This window comes from Phoca vitulina, unplaced genomic scaffold (genome assembly GCF_004348235.1).
Source record: "Phoca vitulina isolate PV1807 unplaced genomic scaffold, GSC_HSeal_1.0 scaffold4, whole genome shotgun sequence".
In the NCBI taxonomy this organism is placed as follows: domain Eukaryota; kingdom Metazoa; phylum Chordata; class Mammalia; order Carnivora; family Phocidae; genus Phoca; species Phoca vitulina.
In genome coordinates this window covers 36,755,565-36,777,378 of record NW_022589707.1, presented here as the reverse complement: position 1 = coordinate 36,777,378, position 21,814 = coordinate 36,755,565, and the positions used below count along the sequence as shown (strand labels likewise).

General features: G+C 43.0%; 1 protein-coding gene across 1 annotated transcript in view; it reads left to right on the top strand.

Moving 5' to 3' along the window:
* Nucleotides 1-21,814, top strand: part of FKBP9 (FKBP prolyl isomerase 9) — a 38,186-nt gene that overhangs the window by 10,958 nt on the left and 5,414 nt on the right. Inside the window, exons 2-8 of the mRNA XM_032401809.1 lie at nucleotides 717-862; nucleotides 1,299-1,488; nucleotides 2,158-2,303; nucleotides 5,780-5,969; nucleotides 12,608-12,753; nucleotides 16,959-17,145; nucleotides 21,023-21,168. Coding sequence (XP_032257700.1) covers nucleotides 717-862; nucleotides 1,299-1,488; nucleotides 2,158-2,303; nucleotides 5,780-5,969; nucleotides 12,608-12,753; nucleotides 16,959-17,145; nucleotides 21,023-21,168 — 1,151 coding nt within the window. The remainder of the gene's footprint in view (nucleotides 1-716; nucleotides 863-1,298; nucleotides 1,489-2,157; nucleotides 2,304-5,779; nucleotides 5,970-12,607; nucleotides 12,754-16,958; nucleotides 17,146-21,022; nucleotides 21,169-21,814) is intronic.

Genomic DNA, 21,814 nt, shown 5'->3' with positions numbered 1-21,814 from the left:
AGAGCATGGATGTTGGCCACAGTTCCATTATTTATCTTCCAACCTAAGGCCATCACCAGCCAGCCTTTAAATCACATATGTTTGTGATTTCAAGACTGTATCAGACTTCCCATTACCTGTAATAATTATAGTAATATTGACATAACTCTGAGGTTTTCTGAGCACTTTTCAGATTGTAATATTGTATAGATCTTGGTATATGTGCTGCCAAAACGAGCACAGTGATATTGTATAGATCTTGGGATGGCTCTTATTGTTATTCCCATTTTGCGGTGGAGGAAACAGTTTAAGAGAGTTTAAGTATCCTTTATGCTACACCATGCTGCGTCTTTAACTTACAGACTTAAGGAAAAAAAAGAACAATCAGATATATATGTTAACTGGAGCGTTAGTATCTTATGTTGTTGCTTTTAAATACCGATTACATAGAAATGGAATAAACTTTTGTGGAAGTATTGGTAGCTACTTTGCAAAATGATATATATAAGGAGGGTTGCTTATCTAACTAGATTTGCTGACAATGTTCAAAGTAATTAAAAAATTCCAGCCAATGAAGTACCGTTAGTGAAGACATTTCCTATGTCGGTAACTCCTCTCCAGGCTGTTTTTGCTTTACAGTGACCTCACTCTGTCCATGGGTACATTTTCACTGTTTGGTTTCACTAAGGGAAGGATTAACTTACACTTTTCTTTTTCTGTACCTCTTGGGTCTTCAGCTATGACAGAGACTCCACTTTCAACGTGTTTGTGGGAAAAGGACAACTGATTGCAGGCATGGACCACGCTCTGGTTGGGATGTGTGTAAATGAGAGGCGCTTTGTGAAGATCCCCCCAAAGCTTGCCTATGGAAGTGAAGGAGTTTGTAAGTTTTTGTTCCATGTTTGTAAACACATTTGCAGAAACAACCAGAACATTTGAAGGGTATTCAGTCAGGCAGATCAGAGAATCTTCAGAAGCTTTAAATCGAGGACAGTGAGAAGCAGTGAACACACACACACACACACACACACACACACACACACACACACACAGAGCTAAAATTTCATCTTTGGTTCATTTCTTCTAGATATAAAAGAAGTTGTTATTAACACAGGTGAATTGAATGTCACCCTTGTTGAGAGGAAGACCATTTTTTTCTCATTTCTTTCCATTTTATTTGGAGGAAAGAGGGAGAGGGAGCATGACCCATTTTGGAATTGTTCAGTGACTCCCTTGAACACCTGGGCAGCATCCTAGGTGTTTATTCGTCTGGCCTGAAAGGCAGCAGCTTCTCAGTGCAAATTCTCTTTAATTTTTAGCTGGTGTGATCCCCCCAGATTCAGTTCTTCATTTTGATGTACTCCTGATGGACATTTGGAATTCTGAAGATCAAGTTCAGGTTCACACTTATTTCACCCCTCCCAGTTGCCCTCGGACCATCCAGGTGTCTGATTTCGTAAGGTACCACTACAATGGAACGTTCTTGGATGGGACACTGTTTGATTCAAGGTAAGTGCCGCCATTCCAAGTAGTATCGGTGAAATGCCCCTTAGTTCCTTCTGTCTCCCCTGCTTTTTATGCCCGTGGAGAAACCAGAAGAGAGACTCTTCCCAATTTCCATTAATGTCAACTCCTTCACTCATGGCTTTTGGTTAATGTGTCATGCTCCATAAAGCCAGAATCAAAATTTTAATACATTTTACAGAAACGTAGGAACAGTGTTTATCTAAATTAACTGTTTTGGGAGCTCATCATTAAGCGAAGGGCCCTATTTCCAAGACGGTTGATGCATTTTTTGGGTCCATTTTTATAGTTTTCCCATGGAAGGAAGAGGGGAAGCCTGAATGTTTATGAAGCTATGGACAAGTGCTAGGAGTAAGGTGCTAAGCTAGAGAACAGTGAACCCTTAGGGCTTTCCTGTTGTTATAGCGTATTTGGTTAGATAGAGTAGCAGGCCTGGTTTTCTGAGTCACTGTGATTTAATTACACGATTTTCATTTCTTCTAACTTTGAGGACTTCTGCTGTCTTTGGGAACAAAGATCCAAAAATGCCTGTCGTCAGGGATGGGTATAGTTTCACTATTTAGCTGATAAGTGGGTACTTAAAGCCTTATTGAGGAATGAGTTGGAAACACCCTCAGTAGCATGGAACTTTCCCCCTCTCTCATTGGTTTTCAGTCATAATCGCATGAAAACATATGACACATATGTGGGCATTGGCTGGCTGATTCCTGGAATGGATAAAGGGCTGTTGGGGATGTGTGTGGGGGAAAAGCGCATCATCACCATACCTCCTTTCCTGGCCTATGGAGAAGATGGAGATGGTAAGTCTTTCTCATTCTTCAAGCTACTCTCGTCTGTCCTTATTTTTTTAAAAAATATTTTATTTATTTATTTTAAAATATTTTATGTGTTTATTTAAGAGAGAGCGAGGGTGAGACCACAAGCAGGGGGTGCTGCAGAGGGAGAGGGAGCAGCAGACTCCCTGCTAAGCAGGAAGCCTGACTCAGGGCTCGATCCCAGGACCCTGGGATCATGACCTGAGCTGAAGGCAGACGCTTAACCCACTGAGCCACCCAGGCACCCCTAAAGATTTTATTTTATTTTATTTTTTAAGATTTTATTTATTTATTTGAGAGAGAGAGAGACAAATAGTGACAGAGAGCATGAGCAGGGAGGAGAGGGAGAAGCAGGCTCCCTACTGAGTAGGGAGCCCGACGCGGGGCTCGATCCCAGGACCCCGGGATCATGATCTGAGCCGAAGGCAGACGCCTAACGACTGAGCCACCCAGGCACCCCTAAAGATTTTATTTTTTAGTAATCTCTATACCCAATGTGGGGTCCCCACTCACTACCCTAAGATCAAGAGTCACATGCTCTGCCGACTAAGCCAGCCAGTCGCCCCTCATCTGTCCTTATTTTTATTGCTGTGATGAATTCAACTTACCACATGAAACCTACCAGACCTTTTGGTCTCGACTTGCACTGTCCAATAGAGTAGCCACTAATGACATAGGGCTCTTTATAGTTAAATTTAAAATAAACTAAAATTAAGTAAAATCTAAAATTCTGTGCCTTAGCCACACTGCCACATTTCTTGTACTTAAGAGCCACATGTTGCTGAGGGCTACTATCCTGGGCAGTGCAGATACAGAGCATTTCCATCACTGTAGAAAGTTCCGTTGGGCAGTGCTAGTCTAAATCATCTACCGTCTCATCACTGAATTGTGGAAACTTCCACTTATTCATGGTCATTGGCATTCATAAGTAAAGCATCTGCCACTGCCTCATAAGCTGTAACCTTGGGCACCAGCCTCTCCCGCCTGCATTTTCCCATCTGTGAAATGAGATTTGAACTAGAAAGTCCAAAGGTTATAGATCTCAAGGTAGAAATTTAGTATATGATGCCAGAATTGCCATCCCCCTGCCCCCCGATTTGTACCTCCACAGTGGGTTCTACCTGTGACATTTGTTCCCTCTGGACAGATGCAAAGCATCATGTTGGAAGAAAAACATGAATTCGAACTAGTGTCCTTTTTGAAGGGAGAAAACAGAATATTGGCTGGTAAATGGAACTTTGCAGTTACTCATATTTTAATTTCAGGCATATTTAATCACACTGACAGGCTAACACAACAAGGAGAACCTCCTGGCATTTAAACAAGCAGGTATATGTAGTTAAGAATTAAAATGGAAACATGATGCGTTTAAGTTTACTGACTGTGATACCGGACTTAGAATAACCCTAACATAATGTTTTCCAAGCTATGTTTCCTGGCCGTGTATGTCTACAGAGCAGGAGGAGAGAGGAGGAAATGGGGCTCAGTCTTCTCCCCTGTCCACCTCCCCTTTTATTGCTGAGGATCTGCAGACAGTCCTTCAAAAAGCAGGGGTGGGGATTCCTTGCTAAAAGAAAAATAAAATTTGAAAACAACTGCTGTAAATATGTCTTAATTCGCCCCTCCCCAAGACATGTTGTTATTCTGATTGATACTCTGGTGGTCTCATCCTTAGCCAGTAGAAGTTCATTTCCCTTGGCTCTTAAATTCTTCTGATGTCATCCAGATGCATACATCATACATAATAAAACTAGATGTCTGGCCTAATTTGAGGAATATTTAAAATAGCTTATTTGAAATATCTATTATTTAATACTGTGCTCAGCTATCCAGGTGTAACTGTGTTTGTTTATTTATTTAAGAGAGGGTGGGGAGGGGCAGAGGGAGAGGGAGACAGAGAATCTTAAGCAGGCTCCACACCCAGCACGAGTCTGACGAGGGGCTCGATCTCACAACTCTGAGATCGTGACCTGAGCCAAAATCAAGAGTCAGACATTTAACCTACTGAGCCACCCAGGCGCCCCAGGTATAACTTTAAATAGGTGAATATGTATGGTATAGAAATTATATCATGATAAAGTTGTTATTTAAAAACCAAATATTCAATTAGTACATGATAATGCTAGAAAAATTTCAACTCTGGAGTTACTTTTAAGGCTTTCTTTTTTCTCCTAAATTAAAAACTACAGAAAAGTATAAAAGATTCATATTCTGTTACACACACACCCATACACACACTTTGGGGATTGACCACACCTTACATTCCAGAGGCTGACTCAGCAGCCACTTTCAGCAGATTGTGTTATTCCCCTGAGGGGAAAGGGGGGGGAGCTCTGCCAAGGAGCCAATTGAAGGAACTCAGGCTTGATGTGCTGTGTCACTCACTTGCCCAGGCCTCCTCCTTTGCAAGGTATAACAAATGGCAGGTAAGAGTGTTGAGGTAGGTGGTTTGTCAGTTAACTTCCTTTATCTCAAAGGACTGGATTGAATTATTTTTGCTTGATGTTGATCTTTGCTTGAGGAGCTAGTACCCAATAATCTCTTCATGTAGATGATCATTTTGCGGATATTCACGAAGTCCCCACTGTTGGGAGCATCCAAAAGAAGCAGTACCATCTAGAAGTGAGATGGAAGCAGTTTGAGGACTTATATTTTGCATTGTGGGTGCCATTTTTTCCCCTCTTAGCTAGCTTTAATTTTATTTATATCTTGTTTTGGATGTACTTAATAAATTGAATTTTGCATTTTGCCTTTTCAGAAAAATTGGGCTGTTGGTTCCAAAGAACAAATCTGTGTAGTATTCTGTAGAACCAGGTCCAAGGTTTAGAATTTATGCCTTTAAATGTCTGATTTGCATTTGTACACAAACAGGAACCCACAGAGGCATGTATTTGGGTTTGCATGTGGGCGCATAACCACCCACATAGAGCCTTGATTTGTCAGCACAAGCATAGAAAATATGGTTGTAGTAGTCTCTCGCATGTCATTAATACTAGTTTGCTCCTTTTTCTGAAGAAGTCAGGGTTCAGATCATATCCGCCAGCTCATGGTTGGGCACCATGGACACAATGGTGACAGAACATAGTTGGACACCAGGGGGGACCACCCAGCATGGGAAAGAACATTTATTTCCTTGACTTGGAAACTTCAAGGAATGAGTAACACCAACACAGTGGGAGTTGAGTTGTTGTTAAAAGTACTTCCTAGGGGGGCACCGGGGTGGCTCAGTCCATTAAGCATCTGCCTTCTGCTCAGGTCATGATCCTGGGGTTCTGGGATCGAGCCCCGCATCAGGCTTCCTGCTCAGCAGGGAGCCTGCTTCTCCCTTTGCCTGCCGGCTCCCCCTGCTTGTGCTCTCTCTCTCTCTCTCTGACAAATAAACAAATAAAATCTTAAAAAAAAAAAAAGTACTTCCTAAATCTTGTGTCCTGATTTCATCATCTTCCTTCATTCTCCTCTAGGGAAAGACATTCCTGGACAGGCATCCCTGGTGTTTGATGTTGCGTTACTGGACCTCCATAACCCCAAGGATGGCATTTCCATTGAGAATAAGGTAGTCCCAGAAAACTGTGAGCGGCGAAGTCAAAGTGGGGACTTTCTCAGGTATCATTACAATGGCACCCTTCTGGATGGCACCTTCTTTGATTCCAGGTAAGGAAACAACTGGAGCCTTCACTCATCAGAGCGTCTTATTAAATACAGTCTACTTCTGGCTGGACCATTATCTGAATACTCTGTCAATGCTGATTTGTAGTTAGTATTTTCATCTCCAACATAGCTTTGTTTTCTGACATTGAATTCCTTCAGAGGCTGTTAGAACGGTCTCCTTCTTGGGGTCTGTGGGATATAAGTCTACAGGAAAACAGGAGAGACTCAGCCTCCCCCCACCGTCCCCTACAGCTGTGCTCCACTATCCAAGTAATGAAGCCAGCTATGGCATCCGGGATGGGAAGTGGCCAGAACTGAGGTCCGGGTGGTAGTATGAGAACAGAACAGACTTGGTACCAGGAAACCTGGGTTCTCGTCCCGGTGTATGGTGACTTTGGACAGTGTTTGACCTCCCTGAACTTAAGTGTGTGTGTGTGTGTGTGTGTTTAATATTTTATTTATTTATTTGACAGAGAGACAGCGAGAGAGGGAACACAAGCAGGGGGAGGGGGAGAGGGAGAAGCAGGCTTCCTGCGGAGCAGGGAGCCCGATGCGGTACTCGATCCCAGGACTCTGGGATCATGACCTGAATCGAAGGCAGATGCTTAACCAGTGTTTTCTCCCCGTAATTGGTACCTTTCTCAGAGATGGTTAAAGAGAGAAGGTACGTAAAGAGTGCTCTGTGAACTTCAAAGGCTACTGGAGGAGATGGGTTGTGTGCTTTCAGCTTCCTTCCCGATGCTGCAGAGGCGAATTACTGTGCCTCTGTTGTTATTCACAGTCCTGTTTTGCTTCTGAGGCTTCGCTTGCCCTTGTGCAGGTGGCTGAAGAGACAGCTTGCTCTGTCTTGCTCTTTCAAGTGGCGTGAGCTCTTTGGAAACCACCTCTGCAGCTTCCTGTGGAGCAAACAGGTAGTGACAGCAATCTACCTGTCTCTCTGAGGTTGTAGACTTCTGATTTCTTCTGTCATCCAAAAACAGTACAGAAGAATTTTTATATGGTATTATTTTGTTTGAATGATGTATCTTTCCTATTCTTAGGGTGTGTTCTTTTACAATTTTCATTTGATTTGGGGGGAAAAAGTAATAGTCACATGATTCAAAATTAAAACTAAGTGTGTATTAAGATATGTCCTATTACCCACCCCTTCCTACCTCACATCTCCCTCTCTCCTAGCCACTTGGAATTAACTACTTTCATTTATGTATGTATGTAAGCTTTACACCCAATGTGGAGCCTGAACTCACGACCCTGAGATCAAGAGTTGCACACTCCGCTGACTGAGCCAGCTAGGCACCCCTAAAATTAACCACTTTTCTTAATAAGTTTCTTTTTTATTCTTCCACTGTGTAGATTTTTTTTCTAATGCAGATATAAACAACTACAGATGTTATCTTATTTTCTCCCCTTTATAGCAGTATATAGTATATAGAATACACTACTCTGCCTCTTGCTTTTTTTTTCACCTTGGGATTTTTCCATATTAGTATATAAAGACACAGCTCAGGTCTTGATCTCAGGGTTGTGAGTTCAAGCCCCCCATTGGGCTCCGTGCTGGGCATGGAGCCTACTTAATAAAAAAATACATACATACCTACAAACCTGTATGTCTACATACATACATACATATATATACAGAGGGAGAAATTATTTATTTTTTCTGTCTGCATAGTGTTTCATTGGGTGAGTATTCCAAATTTAACTCTTCCCCTACTGATAAACATTTGAGTTGTCTTTACTCTTTTTCTATTACAGAAAACATTCAGTGTGTGTGTGTTATTACTTGTTACTTGGTGAGCTTGCTTCTGTCCATTATTCCCTTGGAATTCTATTAATTCTATTAAATTAATTAATTAAAATGAAAAAATCTAATTAAAAGACCATTTTTTCTAGTGTACACCAGATTTTTTTCCATATTAAAGGAACCACAGGGTGCCCAAGTGGCTCAGTCGGTTGAGTGTCCTGACTCTTGATTTCAGCTCAGGTCATGATCTCAGGGTCGTGAGATCAAGGCCCAACTTGGGCTCTGTGCTCAGCGGGGAGTCTGCTTGAGATTCTCTCTTTCCTTCTCCCTCTGCCCCTCCTTCTGCCTTCTCTCTCTCTGTCAAATAAATAAATAAATCTTAAAAAAAAAATAAAGGAACCACAATTTTTTTTTTTTAAGATTTTATTTATTTATTTGACAGAGAGAGACACAGCGAGAGAGGGAACACAAGCAGGGGGAGTGGGAGACACAGAAGCAGGCTTCCCAAAGAGCAGGGAGCCCGATGCGGGGCTCGATCCCAGGACCCTGGGATCATGACCTGAGCCGAAGGCAGACGCTTAACGACTGAGCTACCCAGGTGCCCCAGGAACCACAATTTTATTAGGTTTTAAAAAAGCTTTCCATTTTAGTGCATTGGGATCTAATCCATCCTGATAGCTGTGTAATATCCTATTATATGGATTTGCCTTAATTTAGGTAATCAATCCCAACTGTTTTCTACCCTTTGTTATTGAAGCGTAGTTGACATACAGAGTTATATTAGCTTCAGGTGTACAACCTAGTGATTCAACAATTATACACATTGCTCAGTGCTTATCATGATACGTAGAGTCACCATCTGTTGTTTTCTACCTTTCGACATTCTAAGTAGGGCTGCGGTAATTATTTTGGCAGCTAAATCTACGTAAGATTGTTTCCTTGGGATAGATTTCTAGAAGAATCTCTGGGTCAAAGGTTTCATGTATTTTTATAGTTTTTGATATACACAACGAAGTTGTCCTCAAGGAAGGTTTTAAACCCCATCACTGTCTAAAAGTGCTCCATTTCCTCAAACTTGGTAACACTGAGAATCATTTTTAAATTATCTTTGCCAATTTGTAGGAGAAAAATGGAACCTTATAGTTTTAATCTGAATTTCTTGATTGCTGTTGAGGTTGAAATTGTTTCAAATGTTTATTACTAGACCATTTGTATATCTTCTTTTGTGATTTATCTGTTTGTATCTTTTGCCTGTTTTTATGTTGAAGGTATTAGTATTTGTCCTTTCCTTATTGATTTGAAGATAGAAGACCTCTGTACATTAAAGATAGTAACCCATTGATGACTGTGTATTGTCAAAAGCATATTCTGTGTTTATTCGCATTTTTATTTTGGTTATTGTGATTTTGGACCTATTTAAATGTAAACTTTTTATGTTGTTAAATACATTTACCTTCTCCTTTATGGTGTCCTCTATTCTTATATAAATTATTACATATTCTGTCTTTGGGGACTTGCTAGAAATAAAAAATCTGTTCCTCTAGAGTATATAAACATTTGTCTATATTTTCCTCAAGCCCCTTTAATGGTTTTATATTTTTATCCTTTAAAATATTCTTTATTAAAATTTCTATTTTAAAAAGTATTATGGGGGCGCCTGGGGGGCTCAGTCGTTAAGCGTCTGCCTTCGGCTCAGGTCATGATCCCAGGGTCCTGGGATCGAGCCCCGCATCGGGCTCCCTGCTCTGCGGGAAGCCTGCTTCTCCCTCTCCCACTCCCCCTGCTTGTGTTCCCTCTCTCACTGTCTCTCTCTGTCAAATAAATAAATAAAAAATCTTTAAAAAAAAAAAAAAATAAATAAAAAAAAATAAAAAGTATTATGTTGTTGGGTGCCTGGCTGGCTCAGTTGGTAGAGCATGTGACTCTTGATCTCGGGGTTGTGAGTTCAAGCCCCATGTTGGGCATAGAGCCTACTTAAAGAAAAGTAGTAGGTTCTTATTGTATAAGTGAAACAATACAAAGATGTGTAATAAAATGTAATAATTTCCCATTAGCCCCTTTAGTCCCCTGAGGTAAATATTAATAACCTTCCACAATGTCTCTCCATGTTCATAAATCTTTCATGTTTAAATCTTCAATCCATCTGGAATTTATTGTGGTATTCAGTGTGACAATAAGGATCTAATTTTATGTTTTTCCAGATGGCTAGCTAGTTTTTCAAACACCCTTTACTGAAAACTATTTTTCCCTTGTCTAAAATGTGACTTTTTTTTTTTTGGAAGATTTAAAAATTTTTTTTTTAAGATTATTTATTTATTTGTCAGAGAGCGCGCGCACACAAATGGGAAGGGGCAGGCAGAGCAGCAGAGGGAGAAGCAGGCCCCCCGCTGAGCAGGGAACCTAATGCGGGGCTCGATCCCAGGACCCCGGGATCATGACCTGAGCCGAAGGCAGACACTTAACCGACTGAGCCACCCAGGCGTCCCAAGATTTTAGTTTTTTTAAAATAATCTCTATACCCATTGTGAGGCTCAAACTCAAGTACTTCTCTCTCCACAGGAAGCCAGTGTTTTTAATTTCATAGGTCTTCCACACATATACAGTGAAATACTTACATTCTCTCAGTTTAATTTTTTACAGGAATGAGAGCTTGCTATATCCTGTACCTTCCAAACAGCATTTTTAAGTTTTGTGGCTTTTTGTTTTTTTTAAGTAATCTCTACCCACAATGTGGGGCTCAAACCCATGACCCTGAGATCAAGAGTTGCATGCTGTCCTGACTGAGTCAACCAGGTGCCCCCAAAACATAATTTTTATTCATTCATTCATTCATTTAAAAAATTTATTTATTTATTTTAGAGAGAGCGAACACAAGTAGGGGGAGGGGCAGAGGGAGAAAGAGAAGCAGACTCCCTGCTGAGCATGGAGCCTGATGGGGGCTCTATCTCATGACCTCGAGGCTATTACCTGAGGTGAAATCAAGAGTAGGACACTCAACAGACTGAGCCACCCAGGCGCCCCTCAAAACATCATTTTAAATTGTTTTTTTTTTCCAGATTAATTTTTGAGTTCCTCTCCTCCCCCATACACACCACTCGGATTTTGATTGGAATTGTTTCAAAATTCATAAGTTAGTTTGGGGGAGCACCCCCTGGGGAACATGATGGATTCCCATTTAAGCCCTCTTTTAAAGTTATTCGAAGTTCTCTACATTTCATGGCCACTCTGCTCCTTTGTTCTCGTCTTCTGAGGCTCTTTCCTGCCTCTTGGCCTTGGCCTCACTGTTACCCCAGTGCTTTCCCCTGTGCAGATCCCGCCTCCTCAGTGTCCGCTGTCTCCCCCAACCCCATGGAACCTTTGCTGTTTCACCCAGTGGCTCAACCTTCTCTGAGGCACCTGCCATCTCCCACTGCTTAGTGTCCCTTTATAAGGAACCCCATCTGGGAGGTGTCCTCCTCTTTCCTGAATGCTGATGATCTCCAAGTACTGGCCAGAGAGCTAGTAACCAGGGGTAGGTGAGAGAATGTTAGGGGGCCAAGCCTGCCTTCCTTGGCTGTGTTCTCATCCTGGCCTTCCTGGCCCATGTGAGGGGCTGAGGGCTGGAACTCCACAATGTGGGGGAAAGGGTATTTCTCCATAGCCTCTTCTGGGGGGCTATGTAGATGATCGGCTTCCTGGGTGAGGAGAATCATCAGTTATTGTCATTTTTCACGGCCCTTGGCTTTGTGTTTGGTGTCTGAGGGCTACTGAGGAGGGAGAACCCCTCACAGCTCAGTCTTTTCATCCCCCTGGCCCCACTCGGCTGGCCATCGTCTCTGAGGCAGTCATCCTTTGGCTGTGTTTGAGGTAATGGTGGAACGGACTGGCTCTTTCAGGACAGGCTTTTTGCCACATGAGTGCAGATCACTGTGGTTCAGACTTTGGTAGTAGACGTGGCATATTAAGTTTTATTATTTTATTCTAGAAACATCTGGCTTTGGGGAATTGATTGCTGTCCTCACCAAACTCTCAGGAATCGGATTCAATTGGCAGTTTATACAAAGGCTGGATCTCTCCCCTGAGCAGAATGCTTGGGCCTCCTGCCAGTGGCACTTGGGAAACCCAAGTAACTCACCAGAAGGTCGCTTGGTGAGCGGGGATTACATTAGGAAGAGCCATCCAGGCTCTGGTAGGGACTGCAGAGTTGAACTGCTCTCGTATTTGTGTTACTTTTATGGCAATCCAAATATTCTATCTCATATATACAGATATTCTCTTCTTTTTTTTTTTAAAGATTTTATTTATTTATTTGACAGAGAGAGAGAGAGAGAGATCACAAGGAGGCAGACAGGCAGGCAGAGGGAGAGGGAGAAGCAGGCTCTCTGCTGAGCACAAAGCCTGATGTGGGGCTTGATCCCAGGACCCTGGGATCATGACCTGAGCCGAAGGCAGATGCTTAACCATCTGAGCCACCCAGGCGTCCCCAGATATTCTCTTCTTTAGATACTGGAGACATTGTCCTTGTGACAGATTCTTAGTTTCTAATAAGGGCCACCCTGGATGCTTTTTGCATTAACTTGACCCGGTTACCAAGCACAGTCCAATGTATAGTAGCTGCATTTCTGTGTGGTTGCTTCTTGTCATGTGCTTCCCATCCATAACCTGACCAAGCCAGAGGGAGGGAGGGCTTGTTTCTGGGAGTGTTTTTGTACACAGCTGCTCCCACTCTGTGTGTGTGAGTTCTTGGGAATGTGGGTTCTCAGGGGAGCCTGTTTCCAGGCTGTGTCCTCACGTTCTAAGTTTCAGCCTATTCCAGGGTCTGGAGTGCTCTGCCTTCCTGTTGCCTCGTGGTGCCAACTAACGTACCCAGCTGCTGTGGTGTTGGTTGTGAGGAACCTCTTTCTTTCCTTCTTTCTAGCTACTCACGGAACCGCACCTTTGACACGTACATTGGGCAGGGCTACGTGATTGCTGGCATGGATGAAGGTCTACTGGGTGTTTGCATCGGCGAGAAGCGGAGGATTGTGGTTCCCCCTCACCTCGGCTATGGAGAGGAAGGAAGAGGTGAGTGCTGGCTGCTTCCAAGCAGTCAGGGCTTCTTGAGGGCCAAAATGTGGAAGCTGAAGTCCCACTAAAGACTTGAATGTCCAAATAGCTTTGGTTTCTAGAAATGGTCTATTCTTTCCTCTTGTCTCCACTGCCTGTTTTCCTATTTGGAAATTCTTAGACCTACGCCAAATTTGAAAGAACTGTGAGATGAACTCTTAGATTCATCAACTGTTAACATCTTGCTGTGTTTATTTTCTCTAATTACGTTTTTTTGTTTGTTGCTGTTGTTGTTGAGCCATTTGAATGTATATTGCAAACCTCCCCCTTTTTGTTTTTTGTTTTTTAACAGTTTTATTGAGGTATAATTTATATGCCATAAAATTTATCCATTTTAAGTGTACAATTCAGTGACTTTTAAAGATTTATTTATTTATTTTAAAGAGAGAGAGCATGAGCTGGAGGGGCAGAGGGAGAGGGAGAGAGAATCTCAAGCAGACTCCATGCTGGGCACAGAGCCCGACACAGGGCTTGATCCCACGACCCTCAGATCGTGACCTGAGCCGAAACCAAGAGTCGGATTCTTAACCAACTGCACCACCCAGGCATCCCCAATTCAGTGACTTTTAGTAAATGTAGTGAGTTGGGTAACCATCACCCTAACCCGATTTTAGAACACTTTTGTTACTCTAATAGCAAACCCCCTTTTATTTTGTTTATTTATTTTTAAAAGATTTTATTTATTTGTCAGAGCACAAGCAGGGGAGCGGCAGGCAGAAGGAGAAGCAGGCTCCCCGCTGAGCAAGGAGCCTGATGTGGGACTCGATCCCAGGACCCTGGGATCATGACCTGAGCTGAAGGCAGATGCTTAACCGACTGAGCCACCCAGGTGTCCCAGCAAATCCCCTTTTAAATATTATACAAATGATACATGTTGACTTTAGAAAAAAGAAAATACAGATAATGAAAGAAAACAAAAATCTCCCATAATCCCATCATGCAGGAATAAACATTGTAATGTGGTGGGCGGAATAGCCGCCCCAAAAGATGTCCCCGTCCTATCCCCAGAACCTGTGAATATGTTACCTTACATAGTGGAGGGGATTTTGCAGATGTGATTAATGTGAGGATCTTGAGAGGGGGAGATTATTCTGGATCATTCAGGTGGCCTTGATGTACTTACAAGAGCTTTTGTAAGAGGGAAGCAGGAGGTCAGAGAGAGGAGAAAATGCTAAGCTGCTGGCTTGGAAGTTGGAGGAAGGGGCTACAGGTTAAGGAATGAGGGCAGCTATAGGGAGCTGGAAAAGGTGAGGAAACAGATTCTCCCCCGAAGCCTCCAAAAGGAATGCATCCCTGCCAACACCTTGAATTCAGACTTTTGACCCTCCAGAGTTATGAGAATAAATCTGCATTGCTTTAAGCCACCAAATTTGTGGAAATTTGTTATAGTAACAATAGGAAACTAATACAACCATGAAGTGAAAATACACATCCACCTACACTAATAAATACAATAAATTCTTTTTCTTTTTCTTTTAAGTAAACTCTGCCCCCAGTGTGGGGCTCAAACTTACCACCCCGAGATCAAGAATCGCATGGTCTACTGACTGAGCCAGCCAGGTGCCCCATTAAATTTTTGATTTGTAAAAGCCACACCAGTTCACAGCTTAAGACATATTCAACAGGCCTTGCTTCATGTCCTGTTTGTGTCTTGATGCTCCATTGTTTTGTATCCTGTAAACTTCTACTCAAATACATACAGAAATAGACAAATACTTTCTGAGTGTTCGTGTTTTGCTAAGCCCTCAGGATTAATCCTTCGTTTCTCTAAAAATAACATATTAATGGAAAACATTTGCTTAAATTATTTTTTTCCTTTTGGCTTTCTACCAAGTATGAGACAGAGCTCTGCAAAGAATTATATAAGGCTCTGGGAAACATCCAAAGGCTCATAAATTCTGTAGGTATGAGGCTGCTTTATCCCAAATCATATGTTGTTGTGGGGGCTGGGACACTCTGACAGGTACCACCCAGGTGCTCTTGCACAGGGGCGGGGGGGGGCACCTCTTTCTTCTTTGGATTAGTGTCTCCCTGGCCTCTTTGTGGGTTTTGCATAGGACTTAATGCTAATCCCTCAGGGACTGACCCCAGAAGGGTGTCAGGACATGGAGGACATACCACAGGGCCAAGCACATAGTAAACATTCAATAAATATTTGTGGAAGGAATGAGATGCTGGGCTCTCCATTGGGTTCTCCAGCTCCATTCTTGGCATTTCATTTTGTTGAGGCCATTTTTCCCCTGTGGGGTTAGTGGAAGGGAGTGAGTAGGCCTTCTGGAAAGGCTCTGGCCCTCCGCTATCTACTCTGTTCCACAGGGTCCGCTCTGAAATTCGGATGCGTGGCTGTGTTTGTAGCCCTGAAGGGGAGAATGGATTCTGTCCGAGGGGTTGTGGAAGCATTGCTTCCTCATTTTCTGTTCCCCAATTTCCAAATTACCTTCTAAACACTGTTAGATTGGGAATATAGGATTATCATGAGAATTAAATAAATCAATACATAGAAAGCACTTAGAAGTGTGCTTGGTACTTAATAAGCATCCATTGTGTGTATGTGTGTGTATGTTAGAGAGAGCAGCCAAGAAATAGACACAGAAAAATATGTGGCAGGGATGGGGGGGGCTGTTGGTTTTCACACATCTGAATTCTTTCTATAGCTGTGCTGTTTTCTTGAACAAGGTCTATCTGAATTGGTTTTCTTATTTGTAAAATGCTAATGAAAGTATTATACATCCTTGATTCTAAGTAACACTAATCTTTATTTATTTATTTTAAAGATTTTATTTGTTTATTTGACAGATAGAGAGCACAAGCAGGGGGAGTGGCAGGCAGAGGGAGAAGCAGGTTCTCTGCTGAGCAGGGAGCCGGACATGGGGCTCGATCCCAGGACCCTGAGATCATGACCTGAGCCGAAGGCAGCTGCTTAACTGACTGAGCCACGCAGGCGCCCCTAAGAAACACTAATTTTTAAAAAATGATTTATTTACTTATTTTGGAGAGCACACCTGCAAGCGGGGGGGGGGGGAGGGGCAGAGAGAGAGAGAGAATCTCAAGCAGACTCCCCGCTGAACGTGGAGCCCTAAGCGGGGCTCAGTCCTACAACCCATGAAAGCATGACCTGTGCTAAAACCGAGTCAAATGCTTAACTGACCAAGCCACCTAGGCACCCCCTAAGTAATACTATTTACAAAGCTTTTACATTTAAGCTTCTCTGAAATGGTCTAGGGGTGTATTTAACCACAGATGCATATGTTTAAGGTGTCCCCCTGCCCCTCTCCAGCCCCCTGAGAAGCGGTCATTAAATTCATGGAGGAGCATCTGCTAATCCTGGATTTATGGTAATCCCCCACAAGGTTGCTGCAGGGATTTAATGAGAGAGTGTAGGGGTGCCTGGCTGGCTCAGTTGGCAGAGCATGCGGCTCTTGATCTTGGGGTCAGGAGTTCAAGCCCCCGTTGGGTGTGGAGATTACTTAAAAATAAAATCTTTAAAAAAATGAGAGTGTATGTGAAAAATACCTTTGTAAACTGTAAAACGTTATTCAGATGTGAGGTAATGTTTTCAAACGTGGAGATGATGGAAAAGAAAAGTATACTAATAATTTAGTGTAGAAGAGATAGGGTGTGTTGTAAAAGTACTTTTATCAACTGTTAGGTGTACTATATCATAAGGGGTGTATATGGGCCAGCTTTGGCTAGGAGTTTCTCCCCTGTGAAGTTTCTGTTAGTTTAGTTTCTCTTGCACAGTGATGGGGGACTGGAGTGATTTTTCACTCTGCAGCAGATTTTCTCATCTTACCTCTTCTGTAGGAGCCAGGTGAGCCTTAATGTGGCTGAGTTTAGTTTCCTCATCTGTGAGGAACTCAGCCATACATCTTTCAAGCTCATTGATCCCATGGGCAATAGCTATCCTCTTGAATTGTAGTCCAAACTGTGTTCTTAACTGACTGTGTGACCCTGGGCAAATCTGTGCCTCAGTTTCCTCATGAGGGTCAGGTTACTTCTAACGGCTCTTCCAGCTTCAGTTTCCCAGTATTCTGTAGGTTTTCCTGTCTAGGTCTCCGTGTTTCTCACTGGAGGTCTGCGGGGACATCCCTGGTGACACTGGGGAGAGACGCATGCTACCGCTTGGAGGACTCACTCGTTAATTTCCTATGTCTGACCTTTAGGGAATATCCCTGGTTCGGCCGTGCTGGTGTTTGACATCCATGTGATTGACTTCCACAACCCTTCCGACTCCATCAGCATCACCTCCCACTACAAGCCTCCTGACTGCTCCGTGCTGAGTAAGAAGGGGGATTACCTCAAGTATCACTACAATGCCTCGCTTCTGGATGGGACTCTGCTGGATTCCACGTAAGGGCCACTGGGGACAGTAGGGGCGTAAACCTGGAGGATAACAGCCATAGGTTCCCAGGATTCTCCTTTGCTTTTCATCAGATCCTGGTTGAGAGCTTTTCTCTCCATGCTTCCTCACTGCTCAGGTGCATTATTCTAAAAGTTCCCTATGAATGGTCTCACCTTGCTCCTGTGAAATTGTCTTTCTGAAAAACAGATGTCATCTTCTAACTGCTGTCTTTAAAAATTAACCCACAGCTACATTACAAGCTCCACAATCTGGCACATCAGGCTGTATTTGTCAGCTCCGATCTGCTTGACTGATCTCATCTTCTGTTAGGGCCCATTTTTTTCCCTCATAGAGCTGCCATGTGCAGTGGTGCAAGATGTGCACTGTTTAAACCCTTCCTTCTGGCCAACTTCTGCTCAGGCTAAAATGTCCTCCCTTTTTGCAAAGTCTTTCCTTAATTCCTAGGAAGAATCAGCTGCTCCCACTTCTGTGTCTCATAATGTTTTAAGTTATTATTTTTATTAGCAAAACATAGTTATTTTTGTTTCTATCTCTGTTGCTGGTCTGAATACCTTAGAGAAACCCAACATGTTTATTCATATTTTCATTCCTTACACCTAGCCCAGAGCATAGCACAAAGGGAGCATTTTATTTTTATTTATTTATTATTACTATTATTTTAAAGATTTTATTTTTATTTATTTATTTGACAGAGAGAGACACGGCAAGAGAGGGAACACAGGCAGGGGGAGTGGGAGAGGGAGAAGCAGGCCTCCTGCCGAGCAGGGAGCCTGATGTGGGGCTCAATCCCAGGACCCCGAGATCATGACCTGAGCTGAAGGCTTAATGACTGAGCCACCCAGGCGCCCCTAGGGAGTATTTTATAAATGTTAATTGATTGAGATGAATCTGAAATTTTATTAGTAGGAATCAACAGTATAAATGGGTATCATTGGTCAATTTTGGTAAAAAGGAGCTTCTTATGTTTCTGAATCTTTAAATGTAATTGTAAGTAAAATATTCTCTTCTCTGGGAAAGAAACATTTTCAGCCTTCCTTTATATGTCTATATAAGTATATCCATTTTCGTACTGAGCCTGACTTAGATTCCTAAGTTTGGGCTGGGGAGAAAGAAGGGCTTCATATAAATATGTGTTGCTGCATTTATGCTGCATGAGGAGGGCCTTCTCTCCCTCCCACCTGCCCCTCTGCCTTCCAGCTTCAGGTGACATTGTTGGGGAGGGGCTGGCAAGAGCCAGACATGGAGACGGAGCCCTAGGGACATGCTCTTCAGAGCATTCTCTCTGGTGCTACGAGATCCTGTATATTAATGCATTTAGTGTTTTTCATCAGATCTAAAATGTGTTGATTATTAGAAGCATTACTTTATGTATCTCTAAGAAAGTAAAAACGCTGCCCCCAAATTAACATGCTGCTAATCATAAAGTGTATCACAATTACAGAGATGTTAAAATGTGAAACTATGTGCATTATAGAATCAATGAAATATGTACTAGCTTCCGGAGCTCAGATTTACAAGGACCTGCTTTACAACAAACCTCCTTGCATTAATATTAGAAGCCTTTGGAGGGCAGCGGAGAAGAAACATGGCTTGTTGCTTGGGGGATCAAGTGAGCTTAGGGTCCACAAGTTTAGAATAGTCTGTAAGGTCAATGGCTTGCTGTCACTGCTCTTGCTAATGTTCATATTCTTGTCTGGTGCTCTTACTCTGGGGCGGGGGTGAGGGGAAGTGGGGGTGGAAAATGAACAAAGGAATTCCTTCTCAATGGGTTCAGGATATGCTTCTTGTGGAGGGTGGGGAGAATCAGCCTTCCTGCCTTCTAATGTTTGGTGGATTCATAACATTCCTGCAGAGTCTCCAGGAGCCACGTGCTGTTCCTTCCTCTTATCAGACTCCATTCTAGACCATGGGAGTCATTTGTGTTCCATGTAAATCTACACCGAAGAGTAATATCTGGCATCCCTGCTGGTCTGTTCTGGGTGTGAGCTTCAGAATAATGGGAAAATAGGATGTATGGTGGGTGTTTGCCTCCTGTGTGTGGGAGAGGAAGATGAGACTGCTCCCACCCCGAGCCTTCCACCTTCCACGGGCTCTGTAAACAAGGAGGCCGGTGATGCTGTGGGCACTTTTCATCAGCATAAGAGAAGCTGGCTGCCGAGAGGATGGAGGGGAAATGTGGGCGAAGAGCCAGAGAGGGTGGCCTGCAAGTGGGCAGCAGGAAGCTTGCAGTGGATGGGAAGCCGGGAATGCACAGAAGGAATGAGGAGAATGTCAGAGAAAAACTGGCTAAATAAATAAATAAATAAAAGGTTGATCTGAGGAGGAAGAATTAGTGGGGCATTGGAGGTGATACATGAAAGCAAAATGTTTGCTGGGAGGATTTTCTTAATGTGTGTTTATATTGGCCTCAGAGAAGAAGAATAAGCCTTTGTTATTTGACGACTAAATAAGATTTTGACTATTCTGTAAGACTTTGAAACAGAGTAGTCCCATGGGAGGTCCCCAGGGGTCCCTGGAGGAAGGCAGTGTGAGGGTGTCTCTGTGCTGCTGACAAAGGACGAATTGTGTGGGAGGCGGGACAGAGGACATCCTGCTCCCTCCCATAGGCCTTGGGCCAAGGCAGCCTATGCCCGAGTTGGCTTTGTTTTGGTTTCGTCCCAGGTAGGACAGATGCAAACTCTGTTTCGGTTTGTGGGTGCCTGACAACCAGCCTGGCCCTGGGAACCAGTTTCAGAAGGGAAGGTGGCGGTAGCCCTGCCCCCAGGGGAGGCTGGGAAGCCTGAGAAGGAGAAGTGACCCAAAGGGGCGCTGTCGCCACCTGGTAACGGGCAGATACTGGGGAGGCTTTTCCTCCTTGCTATTGAAGAATAGCTCCATTGTTCGTCTTTAGGGAGTGGTAGAAAGCAGGAGTGCCATGCGTTTGGGAAGAGATTTATTTTCAGTAGCAACCGAGGTGATGGAGCCCCAACTTTTATTTATGTGGATTTCCCCGGGATGGTGGACATCAAGGATAATTTCAACCATGGCTCAAGTTAAACTTTCAGTTACTTTTCTAAAGTCAAGAACTATTACAGACATAAGCACTTCACACCCTCAAGGCCATCCCCTTACTGAGCTCTTTATGCTTGTTCTCCTGGCTGCCAGCAGACTTATTTTATTTACTCTTAAGAACACCCCTGTGAGATGGCTCTCACTGTCTCCGGTTTCTAGATGAGGAAATGGAGGGATTTTATTTCTCAAGGTCCAGTTAAGTGGCAGAAGCAAGATTCAAACTCAGGTCTTGCTAAATCCGAAACCCAGGGTCTTTATTACATGTTTTTCAAATTCTCATGAAAATTCCTTACTGGGGTATTGATTAGTCATAAGAGCAGTCCAAAGGACTTCCTTTTCCCTGGAATCATTGAGAAGTAGGTTGCCACCATGATGTCTCATCACCCCTGAGTACATTCGTGCACCTTTCCTACAAATGTGGACATGCTCCTGCATAATTCAACACACACTTTATAGCCACAGAGTTAACACTGGTATGTTACTGTCTTTTAATCCTCAGACCCCACCTAGGTTTTGCCAGTTGTTCCCATAAGGTCTTTTATAGCAAAAGGATCCCATTCAATATGCTCCAGTGCTCTGGAATGGCTCCTTGGACTTCCCTTGATTTTCTTGACACTTTCGAAGATTATACTTTCATTATTTTGCAGAATGTTTCTCAATTTGGGCTTGTCTGATGTTTTCTCCTGATTAGACAGGGGTTTTTTATTTTTGGCAGAAAGATCACAGAAGAGATGTAGATGTGTTCTCATGAATACACTCTCAACTACCAGTGGGTTGCTGACCTAACCGGGGACTCTTCTGTTTCCTTTTCAGGTGGAATTTAGGCAAGACATATAATATTGTTTTGGGATCTGGACAAGTTGTGTTGGGAATGGATATGGGTCTCAGAGAGATGTGCGTTGGAGAGAAACGGACAGTGGTCATTCCACCCCACCTGGGCTATGGGGAGGCTGGTGTGGGTGAGTAAGCAACAAACAGCATTACAGGGTGTTTGGGGCATGTTCACAGTCTGAATGTTGTGCTTTTGGGAGGCGCCATATTTAGAACCACGGTATGCTTCTTCCATTTAAAACCCAAAGACAGGGCGCCTGGGTGGCTCAGTCGGTTAAGCGGCTGCCTTCGGCTCAGGTCATGATCCCAGGGTCCTGGGATCGAGCCCCGCATCGGGCTCCCTGCTCAGCGGGGAGTCTGCTTCTCCCTCTCCCTCTGCCTACTGCTCTGCCTACTTGTGTTAAATAAATAAAATTAAAAAAAACAAACAAACCAAAGAATCAGGGCTGCCTGGCTGGCTCTGTTGGTAGACATACAACTCTTGATCTTGGGGTTGTGAGTTCGAGCCCCACATTGGGTGTAGAGATTATTTAAAAATAAAATCATAAAAAAAAAGAAACAAAAAAAACCCCAAAGAATCTTTGGGTTTAGAATTAATATTATTAATCAGTTAATATTATAATATATAATCATGTTATACATTTTATATATAATTAAAATGTGTTTATTGTATATCTAATATAATATTAATACTATAACACATGATAATATAATAATGTCATGAGTTAATACTTAAATTTAGCATCTTTGTTTAAAGAGTCCTGTGAATTCAGT